The 22,251-nt window shown below is 40.0% G+C and overlaps 1 protein-coding gene across 4 annotated transcripts in view; it reads left to right on the forward strand.

The window, feature by feature from the left end:
- EYA1 (EYA transcriptional coactivator and phosphatase 1) overlaps positions 1–22,251 on the forward strand; it is a 169,491-nt gene that overhangs the window by 128,546 nt on the left and 18,694 nt on the right. For all 4 annotated transcript variants that reach the window (XM_055318297.1, XM_055318298.1, XM_055318299.1 and 1 more), the window contains exons 13-16: positions 17,791–17,849; positions 17,963–18,123; positions 19,093–19,207; positions 19,331–19,452. In XM_055318297.1, the coding sequence (XP_055174272.1) occupies positions 17,791–17,849; positions 17,963–18,123; positions 19,093–19,207; positions 19,331–19,452 (457 nt within the window). The remainder of the gene's footprint in view (positions 1–17,790; positions 17,850–17,962; positions 18,124–19,092; positions 19,208–19,330; positions 19,453–22,251) is intronic.

The following is a 22,251-nucleotide window of genomic DNA, read 5'->3' on the forward strand; positions in this document are numbered from 1 at the left end:
GTTAAATAGCTACTGGATCTGGCTTCCATCATGCTGTGTTGTTCCTTCATAGAAAATGAGGATGCTGGCTTTGTGTCAAAAAGACACGTGTTTCTTTGCTTGTGCTGATAAGTTTTCCTTTCCTTGTCCAAACCTGGCCTTGTGTTTTGAAGGATGGCTCATGGAACTTGCTGGTAGTCCGCAGTGTGGAGCAGAGCCTGGCTGTGTATGCAGTCTCATTGCCAAGCAGAGCAGCCCCTCCCTAGGTGCATCCCACACAGCAGTGGGGGATGCACTGTTGGGCTCAGTCTGCTGGTTTTAGGGAAACTCCTCTCATCAGTCAAAAAGCATATCAATTGACTTTGATTCTCCCTCAACACTGTGAACTCCATCTCACCATCTCCAGCTCATACATGTGAGAAATTCAAGTGAAGTGATTTTTGCCTAGGGCCTCTTTGGGAGAGCTAGGGTTGAAGCAAGCGTTTCCTACCACAGCTGTCATTGCACTAACCCTCTCTAGCTGTGTCTCATAAGCTGACAGTCACTCTTTAGCAACATAAAGGAAATAGTAGCATCTTGGTGCTGTCATACATGGATGTAATATGGAAGAGCCCAAAAATGGCATTTTCTCTAATGTATTCTTTGACAGCTTTGTTTCTTGCCTTGTCGTTCAACCAGTAACTACTCAAGCAGCCTAAAAATCTGTTCTGAGAAAGTTGGGAAATCAGTGGATAAGTAGATAAACAGAGAGGAAGTCAGTCAGCAGGTGGACAGATGTGTGCTTATAAATCCTTGCTGTTGAATAGACGGAAATATTGTTTTTGCAGCCCCTATATCAGAGTAAAAGAGCTGATGTGCTGTACGTGTACTCAACGCTCACTCCATTCTGGACACTACATAAGCTATAGAAGAGAAGAGATGAAATATGTTAATTGTCCCCAAGAAGCCAAGATGCTTTGTGGAGCAGAAAAGCAAAAGCATGATTATATCACAGAGTAATCTCCCCAGTGATGGGAATACATAAGAACATTTGTAGAGGCCAAAGGCAGGGTGGCTCACTCAGATTGAGGGAGAGGTGGTGGCAAGGCTGAGCATCAGAGAAATGGCTTCCATAGGAAGGGATCTTTGACGTGAGAAGGCGTGGCATGTAAGGACAGAGCTGAGTAGGTATGTGCCACAGGGTGCATGCTGTGGTTGTGAGGTCAGAGGATAGAAAGGGAGACCGAGCCAGGTCATGGAAGGCTCTATATGCTCTGCTAAGGATGCTAGAGTTCGTGTGCCATGTCAGTGGTAATCGTTAAAGAATGTTTAGCATTACTGTAGATGTGCATTGCGTCATGAAGTCATAGGTGTCAATAATCTAGGTGAGAAATCTGTTTCCCTGCAAGAACAGAGACCACAGCCAGATGTGGAAGGTAAGAAACTAGTTTGGAGAGATTTGGGAGTATATTCACCGTAAGGGGTAGGGAAGCAAGGAGTCTCACCTCCTAGCTTGAGTAATCAGGTAGAGATTTAAAACCCCAGGACTGGTAGCTGGCTTTGGAAGGAAGACAGCAAATTGGGTTTGGAAGTGTTCGATTTGAAGTGTGTGTTGGATCTACAGGTGAAGTCCAGCAAGCAGTCTGCGTGCAGGTCCAAAGCTTAGAAGAGAGACCTGAGCTTGAAGTCATCACCCTTGAAAATGGTGAAGACTTGCCAGGAAGGAATGTACTGGATTTAAAAAGGAAGGAAGGAAGGAAGGAAGGAAGGAAGGAAGGAAGGAAGGAAGGGAGGGAGGGAGGGAGGGAGGGAGGGAGGGAGGGAGGGAGGGAGGGAGGGAGGAGAGGAAGGAAAGAAAGAAAAGAAAAGAAAAGAAAAGAAAAGAAAAGAAAAGAAAAAGCTATCTCAGATCAGGGGTCCCTTTGTGAAATTTTTGTTCCTAAACACAGGATCCAGATGTATGTTGAAGATCCCCATTCAGAAAATGAAATAACCCAGTCCCTTCTAGCACACTGACTATTCACCTGCCCATGAAACAGTCTTTCTGGTTTTGCCACGGTCTCTTTATTCTGAAGAGGAAGCTGCAGGGAGGTGGCTTGGTCAGAGGAAAGAGTGAATGCTTCAGAGTTCAGTCCTTGCTTCAAGTTAATCTTTGACCTTCCCACAGACAGCCTGACAAGCCTCAGAGGTGGTTTGGGGGTGCTGGGCAGCAAGGAGACAACAGGATCTGGAGCCTAGCCCAGTCCCAGTGCCTGGAGTACCACCAATAAATAGGAGCACTATCCCTTCTTGAGCAGAAATACTGCTTCAGCTTTCATATAGTTGGCTGGAAGGCTGTCAGTTTATTTAAAAATCCTGTGAAATTGACCGGTTGGTGTCACATATGACAGGCTTTTCATTTAGAGTCTTGATTTTGACAGGTGCTCACTAATCTGCAATCTGGAAGAGAGTCACTATTTTATAAAGTCAGATTTTACTATTACCTTCATAGTAAGTTTGCTTCAGACAGAAAGGAATTTTTTTTTTAGATTGACTAATGCAGGAGAAAGCCTGTAACTTCAACTTCCCCAAAATGTGTCTAAGTTGCCGTCCCTGGAGACTTCTCCCATTTCAGTGCACTTACAATGGAGCCTCTATGTGAACAGCATTTCTAAGGAAACGGTTTCTAAATCATGGATTCTTCTCACTGCTAATTGTGTGCTACTCCTTTGTGAGGCAGGTGGAGGGTCGGGGCAGGGGAGAGGATGCTGTTTTTATCAACATTATGTTGCAAATTTGTTCGCCTCTTCAAAAATAATTGACTAAGAATTATCTCCTGGTATTGGCATCTTGTCAGAAAGTTAAAGGGAGCTCTTATGTCCAAGATACCTCTTCAGTTGGTGGGAATTGTTTTGAACATATTGCAACCCTCCTGGACTTGGAGATAAGATATATTTGTCAAGGAAAAAATCAGTAGCTTGGAAAATTAACAATTGAAAGATAGTGTTTTGCATGTACATAATAACATTTAGAGTCACTATGAAATACAAATAGTTTCTCTTTTTAAAGTAGTAATTGTAACATTTTCTTGTTTTAAAATTTAACAGACATCATTTAAATTCTAAAGGACAAAAATGAAGATTTCATTCTACTTATACTCACAAACCTATTAAAATGGTCCTCAGCAGAAGTCACTCCTCATAATTGGCCAAGCCCTAACAGAGATTGGCAATCAGGGCTCTCCCCCAATCCAAGAGAATATTTAAGACTCTATATTTTAGTTGGGGCAAGAAACAAATGAATTTTGAACTCTTTTTTGTGATAATGGCACACAAGATGGAGATATTCCCATTTTCAAGATGCTTAGCATCATAGAAGCACAGAGTAAGCAATGGCGGTGAGCCCTGGTACTCAGAAAGTCAAGGTTGACATGCAAACTGCCATCGAAGGGTTAACAGATCCACAGAATTTCATGGGGTGGGCTTTGGAGATGAGTGTTCTAAGCAGAAGATATATAATGAACAAGGCTCTGAGGGATAAAAATATCCATTGATTAAAATATACTATAGCTTGAGATAAATCAATGTCCCAACCTGTCAAAGCATGTTCTTCATTGCGGCCACTCACTTAACAGTTACTAAGCAATGACTGCACCATGCACCAGACATGATTTTAGATGCTTAAAATAGAATTGCCAGGAGAACTGACAGTTGTCGCCCTACTACATTAACAGTCCAAAAAAAAAAATATTAGAAATGATCAGCCATTGCTTGAGTAAAAGAAATATGAAACATACACAACATGAAATATTAAAAGAATGTAAAAGATAACACAGATGATTAATATAGAAAGTTCCTTATTACATATGGTTCAGTGGAGGAGAAAGTAGCTATAAAACATGGATCTGGTTCTCCCTGCTTTTTGGGTATGTCTCCCCCATGATAACATAAGCCCTGTGAAGGGCGTGAGGAACTTTGGACAACGGAGTCAGTGGAAAGAGGGTAGGAAGGATGGTGGAAGTTTTTAGCAGTGGTTACTTTTGAAGGATGGGATCAATATTTCTTTTACATGCTTTTTTGGTTTGCACTAGTCTGCATGAGTTTGTATTATGATCGGTCAAAATAAATCATCACAAAACTGCTTTTTAACACTTCTGTAACAGAAGGCGGCAACATTATCACTTACCTTTTGGTAGGGTCATCAGTTCTGTTAGATGATCGGAAAGGTTTCCTTCCGTACTATGTGCTTGGTTCACATCGAAAGGAAATAGAAGTAGGGTCCTGTTTAGAAAATAAACAGGGAGAAGAAGACCCATAAGAAACTCTCTCTTCCTTCAAAGAGCGTATTATCTGGTGGGATAATTCTCGGCTTAAGCCTTCATTCCCTTATCCATCAAATGTAGAGTTTTAGAGAGGATTGGAAATAACATGCAATACTGTGCTGAACACATAATAGATTCTCAATAATTGTCACTATTGTTATTCAGACAGTGGATTACAGAGCGTACATCAGGGGTTGGGGTGTTAAAAAAAGGCAACTAAAAGTTTAACAGAGGGATTGCCTCAACCAGAAAAGAAAGGAGAAGGAAGGCATGCCAGCCGACAGTAACAACTATCATCTGGTGAAGGAAAATGGAAGAAGACAGGTTCATTGGGACTGGGTGGGCAGAAGCACACAGGGTGTGATGGGATGTGAGGGGTAAACAGTTGGATATGGCATTGGATAGGCAAGGTGAAGGTTCATCATTAAGGCCATCGGATGCCCAGCTGCATCAGGATATATTGGTTCCAGTTTAATTTTTCCAAAGTATCTATTGATCACTCTCTGGCTAAAAGGCAGGCACAGAAAAAGAAGTGAAATGTATTACCTACTTCCAAGAAACTTATGCTCCATGTTGGAAATTATACTTTCAGGTTAAGCAAAACCTACTTTGAAAAAAAAATGTGTCTGAAGGTGAAGGTTGAATGGAGTGGACTAGCAGCAGGATGAATTGCATTTTGCAGTCTCATAGCTTTATAAGAATTCTAGCTCCTTCCCAGAGAGAAAATTATAGTGACACCCACCTCTACCCTCTTTCTCTGTAGCCCTGTCCTATTTATCAAGCCTTACTGGCGATATTTGTGATTTATTTTTGTGTACTTGGTGCCTCGTATATAAATAAGCAGTCAAGTCATTATTAGTTGAATGCATGACAAACTGAATAAAAGAATACAGAATGAGTGTCCTATATATTTTCTAGAGATATTTCCACACATACAACATGCATAACATAAATGCTCTATTGATGGTATATAATATAGTATTTTCCTGAATAATATAAACAACCAGATTTATGATTAACAACCAAAACATGATTATGTGTCCCTTTAAATGTTCATGGGAAAAGGGGTGATTTGCTAGGGAGTGAGAATATGAGAACAAAATTTTCATTTGTTTTCCTTTCAGGTACCCACTCCTTCCCCCTTCCTCCATTGACACCCAATGGTTTGGGGCACCAGAGCTCCCCATGCTAGAGGAAATCTATGATAGGATAGTTCACACCAAAGTAATGGAGCTTAAATAATTTACTCTTATCTGAAATCTTTTGTCTTATAAAAGACGCTTCAAAGGGGATGACGTCAGAGGCGGATTTCAGATACTTGGAAGAGAAGAGAAGAATTTTTTTGAGTAAGAAAATGCCCCTTCAGAGATCCTCCCTTACCCATGAGGGGCTGACATGAGAGGTGACATGGAACCTTCCAACAGCTCACAGAATCCTTTTATTAAGTGCCTGTATCTGCTTCTGCATACTTTTCTATCCAAAGTCAGTAATAACAGAAGAAATTGGCTTGGGGAATTTTTATCAACTTATTAACTAAGGATGTTATTCTGTGCTACATATTCTTTTATATAAAATAGAGGATATTTTTACTATTATAAAATTATCTGGCTTTGTAAGTTAATAAACTGAGCTCTTTTAAACTTTCAAGTTTCACTCCCCACCCTTGCAAAAAACAATCACTTAAAAAGCCAATTAATTTCAAATATCTCTTTAAAAATTGTATTGTGTGGTTTGCAGTTAAAGACAAATTGATAGGCATGGAATAGCGATAAACTGGAACTAATATTTGTTGCAAATATTTGATTTCAGAGTAAAAATTGCTTCAGGGAAAAAAAAAACTCTTAAAACATGACCTCCTTACTATTACATCTTTAGTTTCTTGTTTTCTATGTGATCACAACAGAAATATCCTGTGTAAATTAAAACTTCTATTTAAAAGCTTTGTGAATAAATTGGTATAGGATTCATTTTCAAAAAAAAAAAATGGCAGTGAGAGCTACAGGAAAGTGATTGCAGAAAAGGATAAAAGGGCTCCTAGTTGGAGTATTTTTCCATGCTTCTGGCAGCAAGTTTGCAATAAAAAGAATGATTTTCATGAGAATGTGATTATTCACAGTAAGATGAGAGCTGGTGTCACTATGAAAAATTCTTCTTCAGTAGATACTCTCAGCAGGAATAATAAATCGAAAAGAAAGGCAACAGGAGTTACAAAGAACACTTTTGCCAATGACAAATTATGTTTGCCAAATGATGAGCAAACCCATTGAACGTTGAGAAATCAGTTCAGCAGTAAATCAAAGGCTTATTTTTTTAAAGATTTATTTATTTATTTATGATAGACATAGAGAAAGGCAGAGACACAGGAGGAGGGAGAAGCAGACTCCATGCAGGGAGCCCGACTTGGGACTCGATCCCAGGACTCCAGGATCATGCCCTGGGCCGAAGGCAGGCGCTAAACTGCTGAGCCACCCAGGGATCCCCTCAAAGGCTTATTCTTAAGAGTAGTTCTGACTCACCATTCAAAAGGATCACATGTATATTACCTTCATGCTATTTTCTTTTTTTAAGTTCTGAAATATTTTTTACATTAAGTCTGCCTTGCATTTTTAATACGTGAAAAATCATGTGATACAATTAAATCTATGTATGGTATTTTTAGGATAAAATTGCATAATGCAGCTTGATACATTAGTAAACACACATTTCCCTATTCTGTTTGAAGGTCTACAACGTTTTCACTGGCTCCTACACAAATTTGTTAAATGTCATATCTTCTGATATTAGCTGAATTATAAATGAAGCTGTATATTTGGGTCTACGCCTCTTGTGTATAATACTATGTGGTAGGGGTAGAGAATGCCCTGAATATAACTTAATAAAAGATGGATCTTGTAGCATTAGATAGGAAGTGCTCACTGTATTTTTAACTTTTAAAAAAGTAAAGAAATTAATCCTGGGAAACAAACTGGGTTGCTGGAGGGGAGGGGAGTGGGGAGGCAGGGTAACTGGGTGATGGGCATTAAGGGGTGCACATGGTGTGTTGAGCACTGGGTGTTATACTGTATGTTGGCAAACTGAAAATTAAATGAAGAAAAAGAAATAAACTGTATGTTGATATCATTAGATCACACGTAATATATGCCAAAATTATCAACTAAATGAACCCACTAATTCAGTGTTAAGCAATTTTGAATAAGCCCATTTTATTTTTAAAAAGTTTATTTTCAATTCTGACTTGCATTGGCAAGCCTTTCTTTTTTTCATCCTAACGTTGAGAGTGTGAATAAAGACAAATATATTTAATATAATCGTGTGGTAAAGAAGGTATTCATGGTGAGAAAGAAGGAACTCCAAGCAGAGTGAAGCTGACATATAGTATTTATTAGCACTGTACTTACTAAGAAGGAACTCTCTTCATGTTGTTCCTTTGGGATTCTTAGAGCGATGTGTTGAAGTAGTATAATGATGACATCTTATTTGTAATGAGCACATTTTTAAAGAAGTGAATATAAAATATATTAACAATTTTTAAAACTTTATTCTTTATTATTAACAGTAAGCTTGAGAATCCTATGCATTTTTATGTAGTGATCTGAAATATTTATCATAACTATGTATATAAAGACACAGCTTAAGCATGCACTTTAGTTTATCTTTTGCTTTAAAATGCCATCTTCAGGGATCCCTGGGTGGCTCAGCGGTTTGGCGCCTGCCTTTGGCCCAGGGCACGATCCTGGAGTCCCGGGATCCAGTCCCACGTCGGACTCTCGACATGGAGCCTGCTTCTCCCTCTGCCTGTGTCTCTGCCTCTCTCTCTCTCTCTCTCTCTCTCTCTCTCTCTCTCTCTCATCAGTCAATCAATCTTTAAAATAAAATGCCATCTTCAGATACTTTCACTAACAATTTTATTCTCTAAATATTTTATGAATATTCATCTAAACAGAATCAGACTGAAATCAGTAATATCCTCTTACCTTTGTTGAAATTGCTGTAACTCAAATCTTGAGTTTCCAGTACAAGTACCTAGGTCTCCTCGCATATGTAAACATAATTCATGTAAAATCTCTCATTCTGATAACCTCAATAAGATATAGTAACATATATTAAAATATGGTTTTTGTAAGTAAGACACAGTAATAAAAGCAGTATATGTGTCTACAAGTTGTGCCTTATGACCACATCTCAAAAATAGATGTTAGAATGCCTCTTATTAGCTTCTGAGGTTTGAAATTTAGTCTCTTTACCCCATTTGGCTGCTCTGGTTGTGTCCTCCTATTCCTGTCCAAGCAGAGATAGATAGATATTGACTTATTGTACCCATCGGTGCCTATGCTATGCTGAGCGCATAGTCTAGAGTGAGAATTCGAAGATCAATTTGTCCAGGTATGTTCTAATTCCTTAACTTGCATTTCCCCAAATTGTCAAACAGAATGAGGCCGATTTCAAAAAACTCCAGTGCCTTAGCCATGGGTCATCTGCACCCTTTTCTTTTGAAAGAAAGCATTGTGGTGGGAAAGCAAAGCAAAGAGGAAGATCACGAGGTGTACCCCAGACAGGTATGACAGGTCCTAGCCAGCCTGGGCATGGGACCGAGGGGCTGCGAAAGGCACACCCCATTGCCACTTGGCCCTGCTGTGGCCTCGCATCCAGTCCTCAATGGTAGGCACAAGGGCACAGCAGTGCTGAAGCTTTTTATTACATCTACTGGAAAGTGCAGTGAGGGCTTTGACACACCTTTAGAAAGCACATTGCAGTCCTATTAATCCACATCAGTAAGTATGAAAACACCGTACACTGATTGGACAGTCTCCTTTCTTCAGAAAGAAATGTGCAAGTAAAAACCTGGCTTCTGCAAATTGACTAACTCCTGGGCAGGATTTCTTACCCACAGAGACCAACATACTCAATCTAATTGTCAGTGAATTAGAAGCAGCGTTCTTCACATCTCTTCCATCAGTCGGCTTGTTTCTGGACCATCCCTCCCCTCTGAACTTCTGAATCACAGAGCACCGCTAGGGATGATCCATTTTACCCTATTTTCCCCAAAGAAGTTATAAAAATATCTAGGGAGTCAGGAGTTATTTCCAAAAGCCACTATGGAAATCACTCCCTTAAAACTTCTGTCACTCAAATACTGGTCACCCTGTAATGCCATCTGTGCAATTTAGACTTTCTGCGAGAAGGAGGGTAGTGTGGGCCGATCCACAGGGGGATGTCTCGCCATTCCTTTTTCTTTTTAAAGCACTGCTGATTGCTTGTCAAAATAAAGCGTTCGGACAATTTGTGTGTCTCTAAGGTACTGGAAATACTTCTGTACTTCATATAATTAAACTTTTTGTGTGTGTGTTTGGAAATAAGAGGAAAACTTTCTAGTAACTTGTAGATGTCTGAGGTATATATAGAGTATCTATATTGTTCAGTGGGGAGGTGGGAGCAGTGGATGTAATTGCTTGATGACAGATAGGAGGGGACAGAGGACCCAGCAATTGTTTCCTCTGCCTTGGCCAACTCCAGCTGGTCTCAATAGGCACGCTGATGTACAGACACAATGAAAATAGCTCTTTCTCTGGTGACCCTCTTTTTCCTTTCATTTCTACTTTGTAAAGGAAGGTATTGAAACAATTAGTTGGCAGTATGGTGTTAATTTTCTCATGGTAAATTTGGAAAATGGGGCAAATGTAGCCTCGGTCAGCAGAATTTGGGCTTGTGTAACTCCGCTTCTCCAAAGACGTGTTTGTAACGTTTTTACATTGTTCCCTTTCACGCAGCCTGCCTCAGAGTCTTCTTAGAGTCTCTGTTTATTCAAAGACTTTGGGTTTACTTGGAGTTTATGTTTCTAGTGTCGTGTTCAGAGGTATAGTGTGCCCCAGCGTGCTGGCTATTACATCACTGAGCTTGGCATAGATAACAAGACCCATTGTAACAGTCTTAATTCTCTTCATTAATTTTCCTAAACTAACCTGAATGGTGGGGTGTTTTTTTACATAATTATGGCACAAGTGAAAGGCTTGGAGGAAAAGTACAACCACTACGGTATCAAAGCAGAATAAATATTTGCAGAAAAATACTGCCATAACTTAATATTTTGCATATGAGCCCCTGTACAGAATCTGAGTTATTCCTGGGGCTTGGTCCAAAAGAACATGTCTGTGGCCCAGCCCTGGAAGGCCAGAGATGATGACGGATCAGAAAAAGGTCAGCTTGAGTCGCAGTGCCAAAAATAATGACAGAAGGGACCAAAAAGGCAGAATAACAGTGCAACCAGAGTTCTGAAGGGGAATGTGCCTTTGCCGCACGGCTGTGAGCTCGTACCCCATGTGGCTTTCTTCATACTCCCAACACCGGGACTGGTATTTAGCTGCTTCATGTGTTGGCAGTTTTCCCCAGCCATCCCTGCGAGCATTTTATAATCTAGCCCCACAAATGCTTAGATGTCTGCGAGCAGAGGGCCAGTAGTAACTAAAGCTTACTGATTTTATTTATTTTACTCCTCTGTAAAGCCTAGGCCGTGGGACAGAAAGGGAAGCCAGGCGAGGGTAAACTCTGGTCATTTGGTTTGTGGTGTTTAGCTGCAAGATGGTGGTGGGAGCCCGTCATGTAGAACAGAGGTCACAGGTTGGCACCTGTAGGCTCAACACTGTGCGCCTCTGACTGTTGCCATCTGCCTGCACTCACCCCCTCCACCCTGACTGGCCAGAGCCCTCTCCCCGGGCCTCCAGCCGCCTACTTAGGACACTGTCAAAGTCATGCTGACACCCGTGCTTTCACCACCTACAGTCGTGCTCTGTACCCTCTACCCCTGGCAAAGGCCTAGTTACCACAGTGTCTCTCTTTCCAGGCCGATTTCCCTCTGAAGTGCCAGTCACTGGAAGGCCCACTGGTGTGATGAAGGGCTGGGGCTTGTCCCGTAGGACAGAGGACTCCCATCCAAGCTCCAGGCTGGGAGAGGGGGCCGTGGGGACAGATGCTGGGCATAGGAGGAGTGGGGCAAGTGAAGGCGTGGATACGTTTTGTAGCTGAAGTCTCCTGAGCCCCAAACAACTGATAAGCCACAAACAATCCAGATGACAGCAGTTGTTGGCATCGTGTGCAATTGGTGTGGGAAGAGGCAATGAGTTGGGAGTCAAAAGTATAGTGTCCCGGCACTTAACGATATTTAACTTTTCTGAGTCTTCATGTTTTGTATCTGTGAAGTGGGTTACACCATTAAATACTAGTCCACTCTCACCCGACATTAGTAACACTAATTCAGCTCGACAAGAAGGAGGAATGTCTGTGAGGGAGAGAAGCCGTGTGCCTGCCTCCACAAGAACTCCACAGAAATAATAAGAAATGACTTATTGAAGTAGTTTGCCACCCCTGTGGAGAAGGGATATGAAGCATCAAAATAGGTAATTTAATCAGATGTCAACAGCTCTTGTATCCCTGGCACTTTAGGACATCTGAAAAGAGAGAGGCCAACCTCAGGTTGCTTTAGCAATAATCTAAGTTCGGTAATTAATTATAAAATATTCCTAGTGAAGGAGAATCACAGCTTTGCCTAGCACTGGCTCTCTTTCTGAGAACTTGTGCTATGTGGGTGTTTATGAAAATTGGTTAAATAAAGATGTTAATTATATATTCCTCTACTATTGACGGGTTACAGAGCCTGTATGCGAAAATGTTGCTGATTCTGATTTCCCTCTGAAAAGCCATTATCAAAAAATAACTCTTTTCTCTTTTGATCCCTTGCCAGTTCCCGTAGCAGTTCTCATGTTTATAATTGAGAGGGTAACAGAAACTATCTCCATTAACCTTCCCTTATGGGAACCTGCTTGCTAACCCCGCAGAGTTCCGTGCATGTCTGGGATATTTCCTAGAGAGAACATCTTGCTCAGTAAGTGCCACCTTCCCCCCCGCCTCCCTCACCACCATGCACAAGTAGAGGTCTGGCATCCACAGTCTGGGATCAAAAAGTTATGTTTTGTTTCTGTTACCACAGCTTCAGTGACTGAACCATCTCTAGTGAGTCTTCCATTTATCTCTTGATTGCTTTAATCACAAAAGCAACGAGGATAAGTGGTGGGCCCTGCTGTCCCTCCCTGATCTAGCAAAATACAGTCTAAGTTTTTTAGACCTTGGCAGTTCTTTTAGTCTAATTAGAATTCAGCCGTTCACTGCAGTTTTGCAGCATTTATTACCATTGTAATTTATCACAGGTGGAGTTAATTAACTTCTGTTTTTCCTCCTAAACTGTACGTACCTTGAGGGCAGGGACTCATAACTGGATGCTACTTTCAAAGCTAGCTCCGTGCCATCACCTGCTAGCATTTGTAACTCTCCTGCCTCATTTCCTTGTGCCTCCCTCCTGCCTCATCTCCCCCAGCGCACCAGGGTTCTCCTGCCTCAGGGCCTTTGAACATGTTCTTTCCATGGCCTATAGGGCCATTCGCTGGACCTCACACAGCATTGCATCATTCTCTTGCCTGCTGTATTTTTTCTCCTTAGCAGTCATCAGCATCTAACATATTATACATTTTGCATATTTTCTTGTTTGGGCAACTCCCCGCCTAGAATGTTAGTTCCAAGATGGTAAGGAGTTTTGCCTGTTAATGTTGTGTCCTTAGCATCTAGAACATAATAACCCCTTAATATAAATAATAGGATACATTATGATGATGAATGAATAAATGATCACCTTTCTAAGCTAAGGCACCCATTAACCAACTCAGATGGGTGTTGAGTGCGGAATCTACCAGGAGTCATGAGAATCGATACCTCCTCCCCAAATGAGGTCCTAAGCCAGATCCCCAAACACAATTGGGGGGTTGCCAACCTTAACAGGACAGATTAATGCATAAAATCAAACTGGCTGACCTGGCAATAGTAGCTGAGACTTGGGAGTGCTAGGCAATCTTGGTCTCAGCAATGACTTCAGTGCCTTAAAACCCTATCACAGACTTTTTGGCAGTTTATTTCAAAAATATATTTTCAGGGACTCCTGGGCAGCTCAGTCCATTAAGCATCTGCCTTCAGCTCAGGTCATGATCCCAGTTTCCTGGGATGGAGTCTAGCAATCCAGCTCCCTGCTCAGCAGGGAGTCTGCTTCTCTCTCTCCCTCTGTTCTCCCACACACACACTTGTGTGCACATGCATGCACTTTCTCTCTCTCTCAAATCTTTATTTTTTTATTTTTATTTTTTAAAAGATTTTATTTATTTATTCATGACGGACACGGAGAGAGAGAGAGAGAGAGAGAGAGAGAGAGAGAGAGAGAGAAGCAGACTCCATGCAAGGAGCCCGACATGAGACTCCATCCAGGGTCTCCAGGATCACGCCCTGGGCTGAAGCCGGCACTAAACCGCTGCGCCACTGGGGCTGCCCTCAATTCTTTTTTTTTTCTTTTTTTATAAATTTATTTGTTATTTGTGTTCAATTTGCCAACATATAGAATAACACCCAGTGATCATCCCATCAGTGCCCACCTCAGTGCCTGTCACCCAGTCACCCCCACCCCCCTCCCACCTCTCCTTCCACCACCCCTAGTTCGTTTCCCAGAGTTAAGAGTCTCTCATGTTCTCTCTCCCTTTCTGATATTTCCCACTTATTTTTTCTCCTTTCCCCTTTATTCCCTTTCACTATTTTTTATATTCCCCAAATGAATGAGACCATATAATGTTTGTCCTTCTCCAATTGACTTATTTCACTCAGCATAATACCCTCCAGTTCCACCCATGTCGAAGCAAATGGTGGGTGTTTATCATTTCTAATGGCTGAGTAATATTCCATTGTATACAAAAACCACATCTTCTTTATCCATTCATCTTTCAATGGACACCGAGGCTCAATTCTTTTTTAAAAAATACATTTTCAGCACATTCCGTCATTCTGGAATAAAGACTTCATTTTCCCATGACATTCTATATGCTCTGCATTCTGTATGAAGCAGCAAGATAAGGTTTTCAGGAGTATCTCTTGGTACCTAGAAATATAGGAAGCTTGTTTTTCTGTGTTTTCTGTGTTTACAGATTCTTCCAGTAGACTTTAAATTTTGCTGTGTTGTTTCAGTGGGTCCAGAGCTCCTGCTCCCTCCTTCAGTTATCTAATTCTCTGAGTTGAAAACAAACTTAAAAACTAAAAAACAGGGACGCCTGGGTGGCTCAGCGATTGAGCGACTGCCTTTGGCTCAGGGCCTCAGGGCGTGATCCTGGGGTCCCGGGATGGATTCCCACAACGGCTCCCTGCAGGGAGCCTGCTTCTTCCTCTGCCTGTGTCTCTGCCTCTCTCTCTGCGTGTGTCTCATGAATAAATAAAATCTCAGAAAAAAAACCTAAAAAACAGCTAAGTGCAGAAAGCAAAAATGAAAACATAAAATTAGGCTTTTAAGAAGACAAGTAAAAAAGTTAGATGGCTTCCAAAGAAAAGGGAGAGAAGGAAAGTCTCACCCCAATAGAGAAAATTTCTAATGTCAGGATACAGGGAAACTACAGTTTTTGAGAGTAGATGCACTTAGGTTTACACATTCCACACATATCAAGATAGTTCTGTATTTTAATATTCTCCATTCCTTTAGGAATTAAGAATTTTAATAGGTAAACATCAAGATATTACAATATTATAGTTTTTCACCAAAGTCAAGACATACAGAGCTTTTCCCGAGACATTTCTACCACGATGTAAAAAAGCTTATACCAAGACTCAGTTAATGAATCTTTACTATGTATCTTGTGGATAAGAAGTTTGTGCTGTATAGTATTTTTCTACCGTTAAGTGCAATGAACAATTCTGAAAACATATTTTCCATGGTCATTTTAATGATTTCTTTTTATTCCTGGGGCGCTAGGTAGGCCCTTTACAAAATGCTCCTGATATGTTTGCATTTATTTTTGTTGAAATCATTCTACCAAAAAAAAAAAAAAAAACTCTCCTGATAGAGAATGAAGATTTCTTTGTTGCCACCACACCAGAGTTGATCACAGCGCTGTGAAGTGAGTTTGATGTCTTGCAGTAGGAGCCGGGAAGCTGTTGCTACTCAATTAGAGCTCACCGAGATACTGAACTGGGCTTCAAATGAGGGCTTGAGCCCTGGGAACAATAAAGCTCCGATAAAGCTCCCCGGGAGAAAACAAATACAGGATATGGGGGAACAATAGTGACAATGGAGTCATTAACAGTCATTGGAAGATAACTGGCTTCTCCGTCAGTCATGGAGATTTACAACTGCATTCATTTAAGAAAAGCCTCTTAACACCCCGCCTTTCTAAGGAATTCTCTCCACCCTTAGAGTTAACTAACTTCGAGTCAGTTTTGGTTTGATTCCTTGAATTAAACCCTCTTACACCTAACTCTGGGAAATGAACAAGGGGTAGTGGAAAGGGAGGTGGGCTGGGGAGGGGGGGTTGGGGTGACTGGGTGATGGGCACTGAGAGGGGCACTTGGCAGGATGAGCACTGGGTGTTATACTAAATGTTGGCAAACTGAACTCCAATAAAACATTTTTTTTTAAATCATGTAAGTAGGTTAAAAGTAAAAAAAAAAAAAAAAAGAAAAAGAAAAACCCTCTTATTTAAAAAAAAAAAACTTAAAATAAATAAAATAAAATAAATAAACCCTTTTAAATGTAGCTTTTCCTCCTGTACTTCCTCACCTTTCACCTCCTGTTTCTCCCAAAAGTGAAAAAGCTTCCATTGTGGCCCTCTGGCATTTTGGGTGTTTCTGGTTTGGGTTTCTTTTTCTTTGGTTGGGGGGGACGCTTTTTTGGTTTGTCTTGGTTTTTTTCCTCTCTTTTGTACACTCACCACGCACCCTAAAGGAGTTGCTTGCCAACAACATAAAAAAAATGTATTTCTGGCTAGAAAAATGGCAGAAACGTCTACACTCGTGGTTGGATCGCACTTTAAACCCGGAATGAGTGCCTTGTTGAGAAAACTATCATTCATCTTCTGAAATATAATTAAGTTAATAACTCTGAGAAGTCCCCAAACATGTTTTCCAGGAATGACCTGTTTTTAAAATGTTGAATTCACAGTCCACATGTGCGGCCTCCTCACTCGCTTTTTCCTCTTTTCTTATCTGAGGTTATAGACCTGGGGAGAGCAGGGGAGGGTTACAAGGTCAAAGTCTTTTCCTCCTTGGAACTTGCTGCTTGCTGGGAGGCAGTTGCCTGGAAAGTAGATGCTTTAGAGAAGAGGTTGGGGGGTCACGATTTTAATTCTGTTAAGCAACAGCTGGTTTGAGTTTCTTTCCTTTTCTATCTCCTGCTCCCTTCCTCACAAATCCGTGGAGAGAAAAGAATTTGTTCAGAAGGAACTGGGGACATAAAAATACACCTTGTATTACTGTGGCACTTTATGTCTGTCATCTTTGTTACAAATTGTATGTTGAACATTACAGGGATAGGCTAGATTTTACAAACTTAAGTAGGAAATATAACCAGTGCTTTAGTCAAAAGAACCTTTTAAAATGCAGGACACGACACGGACCTGGAAATCTTCTAACATTTTTAAACTAAGACTTTTAACAAAAATAAGTATGATAAGAAAAAAAAATATGATAAAGGCTTCTGGGGTATTTGGAGTCTGACTGCAAAGGATCACGACAGAAATATTAAAGCACACCAAGTGTGGTTGCCTTGTCTCTGGGTGGGAGACCCTGTCGTGTGTCTCCAGATTAGTGTGCTGTCATTTGTTCAACAAATGTTTACTGACTGTTTCTCACACAGCTATGCTAGGGGCTGGGGATATAGCAGTGAGATGTAGGGGTGCTCATATGCAAGCAGGTGCATAAACATCAGATCAGTCCAGTAGAGCTTTAGCCCCAAATCACAGCCTCCTATTCTAAACCATTTACACATGGTTTGGGATTTAAAAATCAGGCCTGTTCACATAACATTATTCTACAATAAATCCATAAATCCAACACTTAAAAGGAATATATAATAGTGAACCATTTAAAAAAAAAAAACACCACATGGTTTGATTGTTTTTATTTGGGTTTTGAAGTCTCTTGTGCTTTCTTCCTCCTCCTCCTCCTACAACACACACACACACACACACACACACACACACACTAAAACTCACATCTCTGAAATCAATGGCAAACCAGTAACAGATTTTTTCGTCTGGGCTCCTCAGCACACTGGCCTCAGGCTCTGTTGGTGTGTGGCTCAACAGCAATCAGAGGTCATAATTTCATTGGCAGTTAGCATCAGGTTTAATTTTTCTAGCATGTTACATTTACTGAAATGTCTGGTTCCAGTTATGCTTTAGGCATTGACTGAATCAGCTCTGAGCAGCATGATGTCTTCAGGTACCTGAGGTTTATGGAACACATATGCTAATTGTTTTCAATCACTTTCCTTTCTAAATGCAAAAATGTGTTTTCTGAAGCTGAATAACAGTAGTCCTTAATGGTATTGTTCATTTTTTTATGTTCAAAGAGGACTTGAAGTAGGTAAAAATATCAAGCAGCTGTGTGTGGTTTTTTCCAAAAAAAAAAAAAAAAATGAAGATACTTATCGAAAATGAACATGTATCACTTTAATTGCATTTTAGGAATGTGACCAAGTTCATATAGATGATGTGTCTTCCGATGATAATGGGCAAGACCTAAGGTGAGCATGTTGAAATATGAAGTGACTCACTCCATTTTATAAGTCTAATTGCTCAGCTAATTAAGATGAACTTTCTGTTTGGTTAACTTTGGGTTTTTCTTGCATCTAAATAGCACATATAACTTTGGAACAGATGGCTTTCCTGCTGCAGCAACCAGTGCTAATTTATGCTTGGCAACCGGTGTGCGGGGTGGTGTAGACTGGATGAGAAAATTGGCTTTCCGCTACAGACGAGTAAAAGAGATCTACAATACCTACAAAAATAATGTTGGAGGCAAGTAACTCTTACCAATATCCTATTGGATTATTAAGATAGTCTAACTAAAATTCTCAAAGTACCACACACTTTCACATCACACATTTTTGGGATCTAATAGCTTTTTTAGAGTGGTTTCATCTAACCAGTGATTATTCTGCTATGATTTAGTGATAGGAATGTGAGACTTGAGCCAGCCACCCTGGCTAGTCTAATCTGCTCCTGGCTCCATTACTTCATAGTGTGTGTGACCTGGAGTAAGTTTCTTGACCTTTCTGATGTTCATTTGTCCTACCAAGGAGGTGTAGGATTAATAACCTTTGGCCAAATCAATTGAGATGGATTGTAAAGCTCATTCAACTGTGTTTCAAAATGGCTTTAGCATACAAGGGAATATGTTGACTTATAACTAAAAGTTTAGGGGTGTGTTGGTTTCTAGCATTGACTAAATCCACATACTCAAAAGATGACATCTGAGATCTCTTGCCTATGCTTTCCTTTGGGTAGGAGTCATTCTAGGTCAGCCCCTCCCATAAGTGGCATATGTGACCATTAACAGATCCAGGCTTATATTCTATGAGTTTAGTACCTTGATTGGATAGAAAAATATTTTCCCCAATAGATTCAGCAAAAGTTCCAAGACTGACTTGCACTGGCCAACCCATAGTCATACACCTACCCTGAGAGCCAGAGTGGAGGGTTGGCTCTATCCAAACTCCATGATTAGAGGAATGGTATGAGCAGACTCCTTAAAAAGAAGAAATGACTTCTATAACCAGGAGAAGGGAATGCTAAGAATGCAAAATCAAGAGATGTTTCCTATGGTACTAAATAAACATGTGTCAAATGGATGCTCGTATGTGAAAAATTATTTTATATACTATAAAGCTTGAGGGTGATATTAAGGATAGTATTAAATGTTTTTTATTTATAAAGTTGAATAGACACATTGGTGAGGAAGGAATTCATGTGCTTTTAAATTCACAGGCCTGCTTGGTCCAGCCAAGAGGGAAGCCTGGCTGCAGCTGAGGGCTGAGATTGAAGCCCTAACAGACTCCTGGTTGACACTGGCCCTGAAAGCACTCACGCTCATTCACTCCCGGTAGGCTGTCCCCAAGTCACTCCATGGTGCTTTTGCTGGAAAACAGCCTTTACTCCTGTTTGTTCATTTTGGAGATTCATTTTTCAACAGTCTTCTTTTTTTCCTTTTTTTCTGTTCTCATAGGACGAATTGTGTGAATATTTTAGTAACAACTACTCAGCTTATCCCAGCATTGGCAAAAGTCCTGCTATATGGATTAGGAATTGTATTTCCGATAGAAAATATTTACAGTGCAACAAAAATAGGTGAGCTGCTTTTATTTTACTTTATTTTATACTTGACTCTTTTCCCTCAGGCTAGTAAAAGTGAAAGGCAGTAAATGAGACTTTTTTCATAATGTTAGGTGTCAGCAAACTAGAAGAAGAATTTAATTTTATTGTCAGAATTGGCTTTACACATGAAGAGAAATATAAATCATAATTCATGCTGATTAATTCAAAAAATTTTACTTCACTGACATTAAGACCTATGTACTTTAGCTATTGCCAATTGAGCATCAATTCTGGATTAATCTCTTTCCTTTAGATAACATCAACAAAAATATTTAATAAGCCAAAACAAGTACTAGTATAGAGATCTACAAAGTAGAAATGAAACAATTCTAATAGCTTTCTTTATAATCACTGAAACTATTGTGGTTTTTTTTTTCTTTATTTTAATTCAACATGCATAAACAGTTGAGTTCCCATTTTCATTATCGGGATACCAAAAAAAATTTAAGTTCACAAAAGAAGGAATCACAGTTGGTGAAAGAAGACTAATGTGAAATTTGGTTAGAATATGAACTAAGACAGAATAAAAAGTGAGATAAAAAGACTTGATTCCTGTTCTTACAGAATTTGCCATCTAATGGGAGAAGGAGACATCTAAATAATTGTAATATGACAAAGAAGTATGTAAATGAGCATTTATCATATATTCAGTAGATGCCCAGAACTGTACTAAGCATTTTACCTATTAAAACCAATCTTCACAGCCTTTCCATTTTACAAATGTGGAAACTAAATCTCAGAAACTTAATTGTCCAAGTTAACAGCTGGTAAAGGTAAGGGTCAAACTAGGTCTGTTTCCAGGGTTCAGACTCCTTTCCATACCATAGGAAGTTCTACCACTAAGTGCCTGAATGTGCACTTGAATGAGGAAACATTCACTCCCAGCCAGGGGGAGGTAGAGGGCATGTGTCAATGAAGCCTAAAATGAGGAAATGGCATTTGAGCTGGATATAGAAGGATACCTCAGGGTTTAGAAAATAGATGGGCTAGTGAGAGCGGATGGACAGATATTAAAATGTGTTCCCTGCTAAGGGACTTGTAAGTGATCATGGGTCATGGAAAGCTGAAAGCTAGAAAAGTAGACTTAGGCCTAGACATTCATGGCCTTGTTTATTACCCTAATAAGATGTTATTTTAGTGAGTCCTGGAGAAGCGGGATGAGGATCCTAGTAGGTGGGAAGAAGGTTGTTTCTGGCTGCTCACCTCTATCTAAAGAAAAAAGGGTAAAAATGGAATCTAATTCTCCATCTAACTATACTTGTATATTTCCTAAGTTATTGCTAAAGAATTACTTTCATAATTATTCGTCTGACTTCCCTATCAGACTGTAATATCCTTGTTAATGGAGTCTATCTGTGCTGCTTGTCATTGTAGCTATGGGGCCCAACACATAGTAGGTGCTCAAAAAATGTTTAATAAAATGGATGAGTAAATGGAAGAAGGCTGATACAGAGGCTCCTTTTAAACACTTGTGTCAGTGATGATGCTATTGACTAATGGGGAAAATCAGGTGTGATGGGAAAGATAAGAATTTGATTTTATCAGTGTTGAGATGAAGAACCTGTGAGATATTCAGATAGCCCTGCCAAATTGGAAATAACTAGAGTTGGAGAATGATGCTTTCTGAGAAGCACCAAAAACAGAATGCTAAAAGATACTTAGAGAAAGGAATGTACCAAATAGAATTCCTGGTTTAGCCCAAGTAACCAGAATTTTTATATGTTCTCATGTCCATAAAAATAACAGTTTGCAGTAAGATCTATATGCTATCCATAACAATAAAGAGGAATCATAATGTGTTTTGTAGACAGGAGTCCATGGTAAACGTTTATCGGCACATGAAAGAACAATTTCCAAAGAAGCTATAGAATGGAAAGGGTAGTGCTTAACTTCCCAGAAGGAAAGAACAAGTAGTGTATTACATGTCTTGCACATTGAACCTTAATCCCAAATATTTTAAATAATTTCAAAAATATTTTAGTGAAGGGGATAACAAAATTATACTAACAAGTATATATTAGATATCTGTAATGGGCATTTTGTTTGTGATATTGAACTTAAATTTTTATCAATACAGAATAAAAAATTAGGGGGAAAAAAGTGGTAGAAATTACCTCAAACCAGAGGTAAAAATCACTTTTCTATGGTATTTTTATATTTTAATTTTTTAAAAGATTTTATTTATTATTTTATTCATGAGAGACACAGAGAGAGAGGCAGAGATACAGGCAAAGGGAGAAGCAGGCTCCATGGGGGGAGCCCGACATGGGACTTGATCCCCGATCTCCAGGATCAGGCCCTGGGCTGAAGGCAGCGCTAAACCCCTGAGCCACCCGGGCTGTCCCTCTATGGTATTTTTAATAAGAAAAGTAAATGGGGCACCTGAGTGATTCAGTCAGTTAAACTTGCTACTCTTGATTTTTGACTCCAGTCATGATCTCTAGGTCGTGAGATCAAGCCCTACATTGGCTCCAGGCTGGGCATGGAGCCTGCTTAAGATTCTCTCAAAAAGAAGAAAAATAGAGCTTGAAATTCCTGTAGTTTTCCTAATTTTGCCATCAGATGAGATATAATTTGGGAGTCAATGCAGAAAACTCAGGAATTTCCTTATAAGCAGCAGTCATTTGAGGAGATGACTAGTATCTCGTTGGGCAGAGTTACGATGTTCTTCTAGATAAAATGGATGCATCAAAATGAAAATTTCATGTAGGATCTCTAACTTCTAATAGTCAGCTTCAATTTTTCCATCATTATGATGGAAAACATCTATGT

This window comes from Nyctereutes procyonoides, unplaced genomic scaffold (assembly GCF_905146905.1).
Source record: "Nyctereutes procyonoides isolate TBG_1078 unplaced genomic scaffold, NYPRO_anot_genome, whole genome shotgun sequence".
Taxonomy (NCBI): domain Eukaryota; kingdom Metazoa; phylum Chordata; class Mammalia; order Carnivora; family Canidae; genus Nyctereutes; species Nyctereutes procyonoides.